Source organism: Nuphar pumila, chromosome 1, assembly GCF_984573655.1.
Source record: "Nuphar pumila chromosome 1, dmNupPumi1.hap1.1, whole genome shotgun sequence".
Lineage (NCBI taxonomy): Eukaryota > Viridiplantae > Streptophyta > Magnoliopsida > Nymphaeales > Nymphaeaceae > Nuphar > Nuphar pumila.
Genome location: NC_143249.1, coordinates 174551615 through 174568434, shown reverse-complemented (window position 1 = coordinate 174568434; position 16820 = coordinate 174551615). Strand labels below are relative to the sequence as shown.

Here is a 16820-nt window from a genome sequence, read left to right as displayed (position 1 = left end):
ATACCGACATTCAAGCAATAAATTTAGACATGGATTCAGATGAACCATGAGGGGACCTGAGTCCTACCTTTCACTCTTAAGCATTGGTTAGAGTTATAAGCACAACATGCAGAAACCAATCCGATAGGAACAAGATCCAATCATCAGCAACATTTTTCTTTTTTTTACGACGAGGAACCCTCACCGAAGTGACGAAAACCCTGGGTGGGGCCCCATGATCACCCTGCCTTATGTGGCGCACCTCTGAAAATGATACATGAGTTCCACCAAATGGATGCCATGTGATTTGACCCTTTGACCTTGCTTATAAGATTGCTCGTTTGGATTCAAAGTCAAACCAATAAGATCTTCTGGTGTCCATGTGAGTGGCTGTCTGAACTAGACAAACAAACCAAACATGGCATGTTTGAGCTCAACTCGTCTTACCAGTGGAACACGCTGGTGCTTGTGTTCGGCCGAGCTCAAGCTATGCTAATGGCTAAACCGTACATGATCTTGCACATGTAAAATATTCTATGTTATTTATACATAAAATATGTTTATAACTTTTATAGGTCACATTTAATAGTTCATATTATATTTTCGTATATGAGTAATGAATCGGTGCTAAACCCATTTGGTGCTAAACCGTCAAGCTTTTTTCAATTTATTTTTAAATTCTGACCGTACAAATGTGATCTATGTATTTGATTTTATAGGGATCAGTTGAAGCATTTGATTCAAACACAAGGGTGGGTTTTTATAAAGTTCAAAAAATCAATGGTCCAAAAACTTTGTAAATTTTTGAGACTCCAAAGATCATTTTTTTTCATCAAAAACACATGATCCAAATGTGGATTCTTAGTAACTCGACCATGCCCAACATATTTATAAGGCCAGAACTGCGTAAAGTCACAGAAGAAGTTGAAAGCCCCATTTATCACGTAGTTTAACACCAAATGGGTTTAGCACAGACCCATTTTGGTATATATATATATCCTTATATATTATTTTTATATTATACTTAAAATATGTATTAGGCATAAATTATGAGTAGTGAGTAGGTGCTTAATGTTATGTGCTTTATAGGTTTTTCAACCTTTATTTTATTTTATTTTTAAATTCTGACCAGATGTGATCTATGTATTTCAATTTATAGGAATCAGCTCTTAAAGTGTTCCATTCCAACACATGGGTAAGTTTTTATACGGTTCAAAAAATCATAGGTCCAAACTCTTTGTAAAATTTTGAGGCTCCAAACATCATTTTTTCATAAAAAATACATGATCAAGTGTGGATTCTTAGTAAATCGATCATGCCCAACACATTTATAGAGTGGGAACCGCGTAAAAAAAACAGGAGAAACCAAATAACCTATCAAGCACATTCATAAAACACCTATAGTTCAAGCACTTACCCATTAGTATATATATATATAAAAGCTCATCCAAGTCAAGCCGACTGAACACCTACTATTGAGGCTCGACTCGTTTATGCTAAACAATTTGCTCCTAGATCGGCTCACTAGCTATATGAATCAATCGTAAACGAGTTCGGCATGAGCTGAACTGACCCAAGTCGCGAGCTGCTCAGTTCGTTGACTATCCCTACAGGAGGGTTGGTGCCCGTGTGCATGCCCAATACTTTGATCGGATTACGGGAACACCAAATTCTGGTTCTTTGCGCAGGGAGAGAGAGAGTCCCCCGAATCAAGTGGGCCCCTTGAGACTTCTCGATCATTCCGTATAGCGTGGTTGGCCAAAATGATTTGTGGGACCCACGTTGAGGGAAGCACTCTCTCTCTCTCTCTCTCTCTCCTCGTCGCTGTCTCACGCCGCTCATGTAATCCCACGAGCGGAGCGCGGCGACTGCACGTGCGACGGAGAGGGAGAGAGAGAGAGAGAGAGAGCAGCGTCCCTCTTTTCCTCATCTTCTTCCTCTTCTCATTGTTATTGTTTTTTCTTTCTTTGAATATTTTAAGGAGTTCTGTGCAAAGGTGGATTTGAAAAAGCCCTAATTCTTCCGTTCCTCTTCTCTCTATTTCCTCTCTTTCCTTTTCTTCTAAGGGAAGGGGGAGAATTCGAGATTCCTCTTCTTCTTCGGTATCGATGGAGCAGCTCGTCAATTTCATCATTCGTCCCCCGAGGTAAACCTCTCTCTCTCTCTCTCTGTTGGAAGATAGAGTTAATCTTTGAGTTGTTGGTCTCCCTGTCGATTTTGTTTTTGGGTAGCCTCCTTGTGATATTCGTAAAAACGTTATTCTGGGGTCTCATATGAGAATTCCGTGAATTTTTTGGAGTTCTGGAGTTTTTATAGGGCTTGATGATCTGGATGTGCGTGCGTGATGCTTGTTTATAGTTGAATTTTGGGTCGGATTGCTTTCTTCTGTTTTATTTGGATGAATTTCTGTAGGTTTTCTGTTTAACTGTTTTTTTCTTCTTCTTTTTTTGACCTTTTTTTCTTGGAGTTGATTTCTTGTTGACTGTAGGTTTTAGTATCTGCATTTTTGTCGGGTTTGATTTAAACGTGATGAAATTGCTATTCTCCGATATTTTGCCTTGATTGTTTTGTCTAGTTTGTAATGTGTTAATCTATAGATTCTTGTGAATAACAGGCAATGGTTTCTTCTAAGATGAAGAATTTGTGCTTTTTGATTTTTTCTTCCATTTATGGAATTTCACTCCTTGAGGTGTTTATCTTTTCAGAGTTACAAATTTGTTTAATTTTTTAAAAGCTAGCAAATTTTTTTATAGCTTTATAATCTGATCTGTCTCTTTTCATTTTTTTTAGTGGAATTTGGTTTCTTTGCATGAATTCCTGTGTGCTTTTAAAGATTAGTTTTTGATATAAAATATGGGGACGCTATGAATTAGAGCGATGTGGTTTACTTGATCTTTAGTGCTGTCTGCCATTTCATAGACGTGTAGCTCTGTTTCTTTAATTATTGCTTTTAAATATGGTAATTCTGGGGCGCTTGTGGGACTGATATAACGACTGTCTAAATTGGCATTTCTAAAGTAATGGTTCAGGCCAAGGAAAATAAAAAGAAACGAAAACAACAATCACTAGAGTACATAAAACATGTGCTAAGTTGTTTTGTAGGAGTTTTCATTTGGATTAGAGATGCCATAGCTGGGGAAGCTTTATTAGCACTACTCTTTGAAACATTGAAGTTTTCAGAAGCATGAAACCTTGTGAACATGTAAACATGTTATTTCCTTGCTTCATTCAAACCACTTTTTGAGCATTTCTAAGAAATTCCTATGTGAGATTGCTAGTGATAGTACCCTGCAAAGCACTGTCAAGGCCACCAAAGCATGTTTTGGGAAACCACATTTGGGAGTAAATTACAGTTTCTATCTATTGAAGCCACATAGTAAAGTATACTCTATTTTAGGTCTAGTGGTCCACATTATTTTTTATTTGAAAATCCACATTAAACTTCATCCAAAATCATGAAACCGATATGGTTCTTCAAATTACACCTAACATTGTACACAAAGCTTGCAATTCATTGTGATATACATTTCTCATACCCAAACAATTAAAAGAATTGAACTATCCACAATCCTTCCCTTCCAAACATTTTCAAAGATTTATTTTAGATCTTCATTTCCTTTTTTGCCAACTGGATACTACAATAATCCTAATATTACTCTATATCTAGCTTATTGGACTTGGATAGAGTAAAAATACATGTAGAAGGAACATACTCGACCTTCAAATTTAGGTCCAACCGAGCACGAGCAACTGAAGGGTCTTCCTTGAAGACATATATATTTTCACATTGCTCCCCTTCAGCAAACGTCTTCCTCGTTCCGATATCCTTGACATACACAAAAGATGGAGTAAACTCGATGTAAGAATTTGTATCATCCACAAGTTTAGATACAAACACGATATTCTTTTTAATATTGGGAGAACAAAGAACTTTAGGCAACTCAATAGATTTGGAATTAGATATAGGAATAGAGACATTTCTAGTGTGAGTAACAAGGTGATGATTAGCATCTCCAGTAACTATATTACTCCTACTAGAATAATGAACTAACTTAGAAATTTTACCTACGTCACCTGTGACATAGCTGGCTACACCCTTAGTTGTCAAAAGTTGCGCCTAGGCTAGCAAGGCATAGGGCCACCACGTACTCTTATAGGTCTAGGTAGTAGGGCTTTGTTTTTTTACCTAGGCTGCCTAGGTTGTCTATGCTTAAGCCGCAGAGACATAATTGTCATGTTTTTTTAATTTTTTTTCTTTTTTTTCTTTTTTTCTTTTTCTTCTTCCTCTCGCCCAAAAATCTTTCTTTTTTTATTCTCTCATTTTCTTCTTTTGTTTTTCTTTTTTTTTTACCTTATTTTTTTTCTTCTTTTGTTTTTCTTCTTCCTCCCACCCCAAAAGCTTTTTTTTATTCTCTTATTTTCTTATTTTGTTTTTCTTTTTTTACCTTATTTTTTTTCTTCTTCCTCCTCCTTTCACTCCTCTGCTTAGTTGTCAAAGGCGGAGCCTAGGCGCAGTCTAAGCGGCCTAGCCGAGGTAGTCTCTCTGTCTGATGCACAGTTGCACACACATATATATGTTTTCTGTATAATTGTATATAATTATATATATTAACATATCATAAACATATATTATAAATTTATAATATTATGTGTTTATATTATATATATACATATATATGTACTTAATTCATATATAATCTATAAGCGTATGAGTTATCTATTTGACTGTTTTTATATAATATAATTACTTTACAACGTTCGACAACATGTTATTATTTGTCTATTGCTTATTATTGATTGATTTTATGTTGTATACATGTTTGTTATTAATTTTAGTAGTTTGTTTACATATTTTGTATCAGTGTTATAAAAAAACCGCTTTGAGGCGCGACCCTCTGTGCCTCAATGTGCAATCTTGAGGCGTGAGGCACAAAAAAAAAATTTAAGATTTCTAAGACATAATCAACAAGATTTTTGTAAGTTAATCTCATATATTTTTCAGTTATTTCAGTTATGTAATCAGTTTCTTAATATATTTTAACTTTTGTTGGTTAATCTCATGTATTTTTCAGTAATGTAATCAATTTTTATATGTTACTTAAAGGAACTTACTTTTATATGTTAATCTCATATTTTTTAGAATAATCTCATATATTTTAACTTTTGTAGGTTAATCTCATATATTTTCCAGTTATTTCAGTTATGTAATCAGTTTCTTAGTATATTTTAACTTTTGTTGGTTAATCTAACATATAAAAGTATCTTAGTTTTATATGTTAATCTCATATTTTTTAGAATAATCTCATATATTTTAACTTTTGTAGGTTAATCTCATATGTTTTTTAGTTATTTCAGTTATATAATCAGTTTCTTAGTATATTTTAACTTTTGTTGGTTAATCTCATATATTTTCCGGTTATGTAATTAGTTTTTAGTTACTTTTATATGTTAATCTCATATTTTTTAGTACTTATTTGAGATTTTTTATTTCTTATTGGTTGTTCTTTCATCAATAAAGCATTTCTTTATTTATTTGTATTTTTAGATATATTTTTTATAATTTTTTTAAAGTTTTCAATTTTTTTTTGAGGCTTACGCTTTACGCCTCGCCTCGGTTTTTGGTGGAGCGCCTCGCTATGCCTCAATGCTTTTCACAACACTGTTTTGTAATTTTTTTTTTGTTTTTTTATTTGGGGTACCGCCTAGGCCTCTCTTAGTCTTTTTAGGGGCTCACCGCCTAGGCTCCGCCTAGCACCTTTGACAACTAAGGTTGCACCTGAGTCAATATACCAAACAACTTGATCATTCTGCTTAAAACTCAACCTTGCCAAAGCTGCCAACAGTAACTCCTTGTTCGGCTCACTTTTAGATCCACTACTTTGTCCCTTATTCTGACCTTGATTGTTGTTTTGCCTTTTATTCTGCGCCTGTGGATTGTACCTAGGATCGTCTTTGAACAAGCAGTTCGCTTTTACATGCCCAGACTTCTTACATAGATAACATGTAGGTACTCTTCGGAGTGTGCAGTAAACCTCGTCCACCTTGATAACCCTCGCGTTCACGACCATAACCTCTTCAGTAACCTTCTTGTCCACGACCTGAAGAGATACCGATAACCAATAAACCATGAGAACCTATATTCCCTTGTTTTGTATTTTCGGACATCCCTTTCATCGACATTTTATAATGTAACAGTTTGGATTTCAGATCATCAAAAGTGGGAAAATGAAGATACTGCAACATCATAGAAAACACATGAAACTCAAGGCCCAATCTGGATAACGCCTGCTGAACTTTTTCCTTGTTTTGAACTTTATATCCAATGAGTGCTAGCTGCTTTGTGATGCTCTTGATTTTATTGAAATATTCCAACATTGATATGGATGGATTTTTCTTCAAAAGCTGAAATCCTTTCTTCAAATACATTACCTTTGCCTCTGAAATATGAGGGTAGGTTTTGGACCAAGGTTGGTCTATAAATCTAGTGTTGTGCAATCATCAAAAATTTCAATCAATACCTCTTGAGAAAGAGTAGAGGTAATGTATGCCACTAACACTTGATCTCGTTTCATCCAACTCATGAATTTCATATTCCAAATTGTCTTTGTTGATAAGACAACCATTTTGTCATCCTTTTCTTCGTGCAAAATAAATTATGACGGAATGAGAATAGAACCATCCAAATGTCCAGCAAGATCTTGACTCCTAATAAAAGAAGTGATCTGCCTCTTCTAGGTAAGGAAATTGGAGTTGTTGAGCTTTTCAGAGACTAGCTGATTTAGGAAGTTAGAAGAGATGGCAAACTGCGATGAATTCGGATCCATTGAAACATATCAGATGGACAAAGAAAGTCACATGAGTACAAGTACGATGATCACAGGCATAATGAGTACCTACAAAGTTTGAGGGGGGTGTTCAAATTGCATATATATATATATATATATATATATATATATATATATATATATATATATATATATATATGTGTGTGTGTGTGTGTGTGTGTGTGTGTGTGTGTGTGTGTGTGTGTGTCTGTTATTAGTGACAGTTTGCTTTTTTTCCCCTTGTAATAGGCACTGTTCATTAGGAACAATTTTTCATTTCTTATTTTTATATTTTTTGCTGTCATTAATTAAGTAGAGCAGGGGCTCTATGGTCATTTGACCATAGAGTCGTTGGGGGCTCCCCAACAGTCATAAATATGACTGTTGGGAGATCCCAACGTCTCTATTGGGTGCTCCCAATGGTCTCTCTCTCTTGTATATGTGTATATATAAGGGGTTTGTCCCCCTTGATTCTTTAATGCTTTTGCTAAGCATATTATCAATAAGATCCCATATTTTTTATGTTTGTTGTAATCCCTTGTAGGCCCTTTGTATTGTCCCTAGTGGACTTGTGATTGTGCACATTGAATTATGCTTTTTGTATGCCCTTAGTAGGCTCGTATTTATCTACCACTCATTTCATTACAATAGCTCTATGATTGCATAGTTTTTTTGTTTTAGTTGTTTTGTAATTGTGTTTCTTTGCTTATTTGTTTATGTTGAATTCTTTGGTTATTCATTGCTATATATTTAGTTTTTGTTAGTTGTTACTTATTAGTTTATCATGTTTTAGTAGTCTAAATGTAGTTGTATTTGATCTTCTAGACTTCTGGTAGTTTTAAAACTTAAATATAAATATTTAATTGTTTTTTTTGTTTTTTTTTTACTTTTTAAATTTTTGGTGATGTATCTTAAGATACGAAGCAATATGGTATAACACATCCATACCTTAGACCCCTTTGATACGCCTTTTAATATGATTTTTACAACGTTTATGGGACCTTTTATAAGTTGAAATGGAAAAGATTAGTTTCTATATTTAGTGTGTACAGGCGTTGAACATTTTAGTTGAAATCTATTAAACAATCTCGCCATGCTGCAATAAAAATTGAACAGCAATTTCGTTCTTTAGTGTTTCCCTTCTTCTTTGAAGCCTTAGTAGCTTTAACTCTGAACTATGAACATTTCTTTTTCCTATTTTATCAAACACAGAGCTAATGCTCAAATTTGCATTGACCTCTGTTTCATATCTACATATTCATACTCAGCCTAAGGTTTTACTGTTGATCTTTTGTTTCTTTTTGGAAACAGTTAGGAGCCTTTCCAGAAGACTACATCCTCCACTTTGATATTTCTATAGACTTTTCTTGGTTGTGATTTCTTTTTTTGAGAGAAGTTAATCTGAATTGCAGAGCTGATTATAGTCCAGAAAATGACTTGCTGGATCAGAAGTTTATGCTGAAGGGACGCTGGTATCAGAGGAAGGACATTGAGGTACTATTTTTCCAGCAGTTCACATACACATGTACATGTGCCCATACGGGCATAAAATGTATATGAACCTGCTGAAACCAACAACTTCTCATACATTTTATCAAGGTTTCAAATTCCTACAGATTGGTAAGTGTTTGAAACCACTTACGTTGTGATGTTTAGAGGATGAAATTATTTGGGAGCCATCAAAATTTTGTACCAAAACACTCTACAGAACTACTGAATTATGGTTGAGTTATTGGTGCCTGAAAACCTCTTAGCAGCTTATGTATCCCTTGTGCTTTTAATGCATGAAAACTTGGCTCCATCTTGATGGGTTTCTGATATTAGTGTATGCCAAAATTTGGCCAGCTGTACATATGCAACTATGTGTTCATCCTTTACAGTGTTCCAATCTCATACAGGATTTTGGTACATGCTGGATTGTGCACCTTGTTGAATATATATATATATATATATATATATATATATATATATATATATATATATATATATATAGAGAGAGAGAGAGAGAGAGAGAGAGAGAGAGAGAGAGAGAGAGAGAGAGAGAGAGTAATGTGTCTTCCAGACCATTTATCTCTCAAACCATTCCAGACTCCTTTAGACATCATACTTGCATGTGTTTTTTGCTTAATCTAAATCCATAGCTCTGATCTATATGCTTTATTTTAGTAGAAAACATGTATTAGTTTAAATAGTTTTCATGTTTAACGGTTCATATTGCCCCAAAATCTTGATTAACAAAAAGTCAGGAATTCTTGTTACATTGATTCAATCCAAAGCATGGCTTTTAGTGAATAAACAATGGTAAACACATCTACAGGTTTGGATTAAGCAAAAAACACAGACAAATATGTTTTTAAAAAAGGTTTGGGACGATCTGGGAGATAAAAGGTCTGGAAGATACACATTACTCTCTCTCTCTCTCTCTATATATATATATATATAGTCATTTGTCATTTGCTAGATGGTGCAATTCAAAGTTAACCACTTGCTCCTTTTGGATCTATAGAAATGAATAGACGTGCTTTAATTCCTCACTTTTAATGCTGCGTTTCTCATTTTTTTAACTGTCATTCTGTAAATCATCTGTTGAATTGCACTAGATTTTTTGCCAAAATTGAATAATAAGCCCTTTATATTTGTCTGAGAAGAGTTGAGGAATTTCAAACATCACATCATGCATGTTCTGCTGCCACCACCCATCCATCCATGTCAGAGATGTTATGAAACCTGTTATGATCCACAGTATCGAGTACCACCTGAAAGGTGGGTCCTCTACTACAGAAAGGGCATAAAATAATGTTGATGAACCATTGCAGCATCATAGTTCTTTGTTGATGAATTTGAAGTACTTTACATAGTGGAGTGGTTTTCATGTGCTTCTCTTGGAAAAATAATGGATGTAGTTTCTAGCTAATTGATAAGCTCTGAATGTTCACACATAGCTTTCTGGTTGTTCTCATGTACTGAATTTTTTCACTACCTGTTCAGTGTGTCTTTGGCAGTTTATTGCCAGTTAGTTAATATTAGCGATGAAATATTTCATAGTGTTAGTTGTTTTAAAATACAACTGCAGGTTACGAATAGCCGAGGGCATGTGCTCCAGTGTAGCCATTACATGCCTCTTGTAATTCCAGAAGGAAAAGCACTGCCATGTGTAATATACTGCCATGGAAACAGGTGGGCTTTGATATACTTGGTTCAAAATACAAATTTTTTGTGCTGTCAACACTTACATGGATAAGGAACCATCTACTTCATGTATGTTTTGGAAAGAAAATTTGTAGTTGATTTAAGCTTTGTGCATCTGTATAGTTATGTGTACTTAGTTATCACTGTCTGTATTTCCATAGTTGTGTGCATGTGCAATTGTTTAATGGGAATCTTCTGTTTATGTAATTGGGGATAACATTCTGCTTGATACATCAGTCATGTATGTAATCATGTGGCACTTCATTTTGCATGACAAGAGAATTTCAGAAACTTCCAACTTTTCTAAAGTTTAACATGTTATGGATTAGGCCATTCCAGTGTTGGACCCAAGCCACTCAATCCCATAATGTTGTTTAATATAAATGCATTTCACAATAAAGTAATCAATGCTACATTAGTGGTTGTGTTGTGGTGGTTAGTGGTTTTCCTTAATCTTTCAAGGTGGTAGCTCTCATTGAGCTTCCAAGTCAGCATTAGTGGCACATCCCTCCCAAAGTGATCAGCCATTGGTGGGTGCCAAAGTAGATGCTGAAGAATGCCATTTTATGCTTTTGCACAATCTAGAATTGCATTTGCACAACACCTCCTTTCTACTTTAGTGTCTATGTTTTAAATGTGCTTTTTCAATACTTTCAGAGCCAAATCTGGCAACGCATTCCACCATTTTCTGAACATATTGTTATTTAAAATATAATCATCTTATAATTTTTACTTCCATTGATAATCTTTTCACTTTTCATGTATATGTTGCATTTTTCACCGTCTTAAGATTTTCTCTTTCAGTTGTGAATTTCATCTCAAGACCAGGCAGATTGGCTCAATTTCATTATACTATTTAGATAACTTCATTTCACGTGGTTGTTTTCAGATCCAATTTTACGATGCATATTCTTGCCTTTTTAGACAATGTGTGGAAACCAAGAATTTCCTGAATGTTTATCTTGGTAGGAACCTGTTGTTATAATTACTGATCCAGATTTTTTACTCAACCTTGTGTCTTTTCTGGTCTGGGCAATTCCCATTACTTATAGTGCAATATAGCCATTTTTTTTTAAAGTATCTGTATTGGATTTTCCAATGAGGTATGTGGGATAACAACTTTATTTTCAATAACAATTTTAGGCTGCCTTCTTTCGAACAGAGGAAAATATCTGATGAAAAAATTACTGTTGATTAAAGAATTCTATGCTTGCTTGAGTTGTAAATTGTCTATTTTTACAGTGGTTCTAGGGTGGATGCAAGTGAAGCTGCCATCATTCTGCTTCCCTCGTATATTACAGTGTTCACGCTGGATTTTTCTGGGTCTGGACTTTCAGGGGGAGAGCATGTTACTTTGGGGTGGAATGAGGTAGACTCCTAAACAGATTGGAATTTTCATTAAATATTGGAAACCAAAATCTTATTCATAGCTTCATATGCATGTTTTCATCCCAAAATCAGGTAATGAAGAAAGCAAGCTGAATATTGTGTTTCCAAATGACATATTCTTGTGTTAGATTTAACATGTAAAAATTCTTTATTTCTTAATATTTATATAATTCTTCCTAGCTATGCACTTGTGACAACCAGCAAAAGAGGAAAAAATCTTCTACAGTTATTCAGGATGGATTTTATTCTCTTTTTTCAGGAAAAAAAAACTTCATGGACTTTTTTGCACATTGTTTATAATGGGCAACCAAATTTTTACAGTACAACAACAACTACGCCTTCATCCCAAAACAATTGGGGTCGGCGATATGAACCAAAAAGAAAATCATTTTGGGTCTTCCACATGAATCCTTCTCCTCCAATCATTTCTATCCAATGCCATGTCCTCGGTGAGGTTCAAAGCATTCATATCCTTTCCTATCACCTCCATCCATGTCTTCCTAGGCCTACCCCGACCTCTTTTAACTAATATATTTTCCCATTTCTCCATCCTTCTAACTGGAGCATCATTAGGCCTTCGCCGAATATGTCCAAACCACCGTAAACGATTCTCTCTCATCTTATTTTCAATGGATGCAACGCCTACCTTCTTACGTATCTCCTGGTTCTGAATCTTATCTTTTATTGTATTTTCACACATCCATCTCAGCATACGCATCTCAGCTACACTCATTTTTTGAATATGATGTCTCTTGGCAGCCCAACATTCCGTACCATATAATAAAGCGGGCCTAATAGTCGTCCTATAAAACTTTCCCTTCAACCGCAATGGCATTCTACGATCGCACAATACTCCAGTTGCACTTTTCCATTTCATCCACCCAACCTTTATCCTATGATTTACATCTCCATCAATTTCTCCATACTTTTGAATGATAGATCCCAAATATTTGAAACAATCAACAAAATTTTTACAGTATTTACCAAAAAAGAAAAAGAAAAGAAGAACAATTCTTCTATGTTATATTTTAAAGGAATCAGTCCACTGAATGATAAAGTTTTACCTCACAAGGCTTAATTTGTTGAATAAATCTATTTCGGGCAGGAGTCCTGCGAAATTGATTGGCCTCCCAGTCTTGGGGTGGTGTGGAAAGAAATGAAAGGTTATGGTTTTTGTAAATATCTTTGACCAGAAGGTCAAGCATCTTCAGGCTTGTGTTTCACAATAAAGAAGCAATATTATTTCCATAAGGCAATGAACAATTTGACAACATTTACTTGAAATATTCATCCCAGCTCACATGTTGGGTCTCCTTTGGATTATTTTATATCAAGGTATATCTCATTGTTCTTAGATTTTTGACACATTGTAATGAAGGGTTTGGTGTTCAAAATTTTATGGCAACACGTTGGGAACAACTCTGTCACTTTGATTTCAGTAGCATTAAATGATGATATTACTCATTGTCGTGTCAGGGTTGTAGGTTCATGGCTTTCATGTATAGCATCTTCTTTGGCATCATTTTCGTTCGCTGCAAATAGAATGGAAGCTTTATTTCGTGAGAATGTCTTTTTGACTTTGAAAATTTTCTGGATTATACAGATATTTCTTGCTAATTTTCCTGCCACTGATGTTATTATAAAAATGCTCGACACAAAGCACAGTCACCAATATCGAATTTGACAATATCTTGGAAAGGTAATTTCTGGGATATTATAGGATTTTCTTTGTCTTGGGAAAAATTTTGGCGTACATAATAAAATAAAAATAATAAAAGAAGGTAAGAATAGATTTTGGAGCTTTTTTTTCTTTTTTGTGAAATGTAAAGATAGAAAAGTTTCTAAAGTATAAAAAAGATAAATAACAAAAAAAATCTCATTTACAGCACAGAAAATACTAAAATAAGAAATTCTGTAATTATACCGGTAATATTACAATAATATCATGACACTTTTGATTGCTAATATTTTGAAAATGTCATGCTGTTTTTCCTTTTTTTTTGTTTTTTATTCATGATAATATCTTGATATTTTAAAAAATACAAGTGATATCTATCACTGTGGTTCAAAAGCATTCTAACTTTTTGTGGAAGCTTTTTTCTCTGGCTTATTTTTGGATATTTGTTCTGCGATGCATGTAAATACAAAGATTTTGGTCTGATTAACATTCTAAACTAATCAACTATTGCCTGAGAGCTTACTTTGGAGTACATAATATAACATATCCACTTGGAAAACACAGATTTCCCAATACATGCCAATTCCTGCTTTTGACTATGTTCTTTTCGTTTGGACTTTTTCTTAAGAATTGAGAATATGGATCACAACAAGGAGATCAACCAAAGAAGGATCAATTTGTGTATTTATGCATTAAATTGTCATTTATTCTATTGTTTTATTGAAAATTAGTAATTCTGCTAGACTTCTTTGCTAGATTAAAATGGCTTTTCATATTTATATTATTAGTCTTGGTTACTGTGTCTTCTTTTTGGTGTGTATATCTGTGTGTCTATATATATATATATATAATCAGATCCTCCCATGCTCCTGTACAAACTGGGATTGAGAGACCTAACCTTTTCTTTTTCCTGGCCATATGTATGTGTTCTACATTTTTTATTTTATAGGAACTGGCTCTTAGATCATCTGATTATCACACATGGGTAGGTTTTTGTAGGGTTTGAAATCAATGGCTCAAAATTTTTGTAAATATTCAAACCAAAAAAACTTTTTTTTTTTGGTTGAAAAACACGATCCAGGTGTGATTCCTAGCAAATGGAGCATGCTGAACACATCTGCACGGCCAAATTTGTGAAAAAAGGTGCTAGAAATGCCCAGTGGGTATACATCACTGGCAGTTTGTATTAGAACATGGAATGAATATGGGGATATGGATCTAGTGGAGGATCCATATCCGATACAGCACATACATGTTTTGTAGTTTAATGTAATATGTATTACTAATATAGGGCAGTTTTGTTCATGTAAAATATTGTTGCCCTATTAAGTAAATGATGTATTAGTGTAACGCCCCAAAATCGTGGACTTAAAACCTTTTATGAAAAAGGTTGAAAGCTTTGAAATCGATTATTTATCAGAGTTTGAAACAGGAGTTCAACGGAAAATCATGTTTAAAATAGCAAGTCCCTAGACCTTGGGCGCATTACAACGCAAACACAAACTTTCCCTTACAAACCGATTTGCAACTCGAATATATATTTTATTGAAATGAAAAGAACGTTTTGGTAACATAGTTTTAGTAATCCAGAGTTTTAATCAGAAGAGATGCTTTCAAATAAACTTTATACCACATCTATCAAAATGTCCTCAAGAGTGCAACGTTAAGAAAGGAGTCTCGCTTTGAACGCATCACGTCATCGTGCCATCACAAACTGTATAATCTATCACCACCTGCCCATGAAATGGGTCAGTCCCACAACAAATTAGTAGGGGGTGCAAAAGACAAGAAAGAACAAAGGCTGCAATAAGCAAGATAATCGCTAGATCAAGCAGGAAAAACAAGACTAGCAGATCTGACAAAACGTGTTGTGGAGTAAGCAAAGTTCTAGTAATGCAAACAACTACATACAAGAGCAGTGAGGACCATAATACTAAACAAGTAACTATAGCAATCCAACAAATACTATAGGTGAAGAGTGACTAATTCTAACCAACAGTCAAACAAAGCAATCACATAAGTCAAGCATTCGTAACAATGCTTGCCATACATACAATTACCATTAGATGGCTCAGACCATCGGCAAGTAACTACGTTAATCGTAAGGCACAAGCAATTCATAAGCTATATATGATAAACAATAATACAACAACAGTTATATCACAATATATAACAACTAGCATAATGCTAGTATTATAAGCAATTGACTAGTATGAGAAGCTAGTTATTACCTAATAGAGAACTGCGCAAGCAGTTTAACGAACTAGAGTAACGCCTCAACAGGCGTACATAGCTCAACGAGTAGCGCACTGAACTACCGAGTTAACAAGCAAGCAATCAATTCACGTCACAACACACATATCTCATAATCATGTGTGTGAGTTATATCTTGTCTCATTATGAGCAGGCTGTTGTGGGTACGCACAAGGCAAAAACGTAGAAATAGTCGAGATCGATTCGGAGGTCTATTATGCTATGTATTTTATTATACCCCGAATGACTGACTGAGTCCGCTTTCTAAGGGGATGGCCAGTGACCAAGAGAGTAAATCCCCAAAGGCAAACAAAGGCCCATGGATGCGCATTCGAACTTCTGCAGAAGTGGCCTGAAGCATTTTCCCTAACCTCCGATGACTGGGGAAGCCGGACCTTTGCCCGTAATAGCCATTAATGGCCTCACGTTCGAGGTAGACATAGACCTCTCATCCTACTCATCGTAGTATGCCAAGTACCTGTTCAAAAGTACAACCACGATGAGGGGGGCATGGATTTCTTAGAAGAAATCTATCAACAGTACTCTCGTGAAGAAAGGAAAGGCGCTACTATCTTAGTTGACCAAAAGGCCTAGTAACTAGGCCTCGCATCAGTGGTGATGCAACAACTATCCAACAGGTTCCTTAGTAGAGCCTTTGCCTAACTCGTGCACATGCCCCTAAACAGGGTTATCCGAGTGGTATTGGATACGCGAACTGAAGTTGTAACACACCTCTCTCAAATACATCGATTTGGGAGATCCAGCCACTATGTCATAAAAAGCTTTCGAAATCTGCTTTGCAAAACTATCAACAACAACAACAACAACTACTACGCCTTCATCCCAAAACAATTGGGGTCGGCGATATGAACCAAAAAAGAAAATCATTCAACAACTACTACCCCTTGTCAGCTTTGCAAAACTATATGTTTCAAAAATAGTTTGTGCTTAAAAAGTCATTCTTTGGAGAACCAAAGTGCATAAGTGTGCATCGTATCCTTTAAGACAAATAAGCGAAATAGTATACACTATACACTCGAAGCTGCACTCAGGGAGTGCAAGCTGACAAGGGGCAAACCCGTGCACATACTAATACAATGGCAAATCGAAGGGCAAGACTCTATCGGCGAAGCTGCATCGCGAGGGTAGAACGCTAGAGCTACACACGAGGTATGAAATCATACCTTGATCATCGAAACACACAAGCAGACAACTACGTAAGCAACTCACGAGGTATGAGATCCTATACTGACTAAGCAAGTGTAAAGGACGACTCACGAGGCATGGGGTTGCACTTCGATTAAACGATAAGCGTAAGCAAGTAAAGGAGCATACGACAGAGATAAGAATACATGCACGAAGTGCAACAACAAAGTAAGGACGAACACATACAAAAAGTAAGTGCAATAGAAGTACGACAACAACAGGAAAGTAAGGTATGAAGAGCAAAAGCAAGTAGTAAGGCCATGACACATAAAGTGCAGGGCAATAAAGGTAAATGCAGAAAG

The 16820-nt window shown here is 35.2% G+C and overlaps 1 protein-coding gene across 4 annotated transcripts in view; it reads left to right on the top strand.

Annotated features, from left to right (window-relative positions):
• The first annotated feature begins 1865 nt into the window (after positions 1-1865).
• LOC149851326 (uncharacterized) overlaps positions 1866-16820 on the top strand; it is a 99621-nt gene continuing 84666 nt past the window's right edge. For 2 of the 4 annotated variants that reach the window (XM_090000139.1, XM_090000132.1), the window contains exons 1-4: positions 1866-2125; positions 8216-8297; positions 9877-9980; positions 11235-11361. In XM_090000139.1, the coding sequence (XP_089856265.1) occupies positions 2088-2125; positions 8216-8297; positions 9877-9980; positions 11235-11361 (351 nt within the window). In that variant the 5' untranslated portion in view covers positions 1866-2087. Of the gene's footprint in view, positions 2126-8215; positions 8298-8378; positions 8424-9876; positions 9981-11234; positions 11362-16820 lie in introns of those variants that run through there. The other 2 variants (XM_090000155.1, XM_090000146.1) reach the window with 2 other exon arrangements.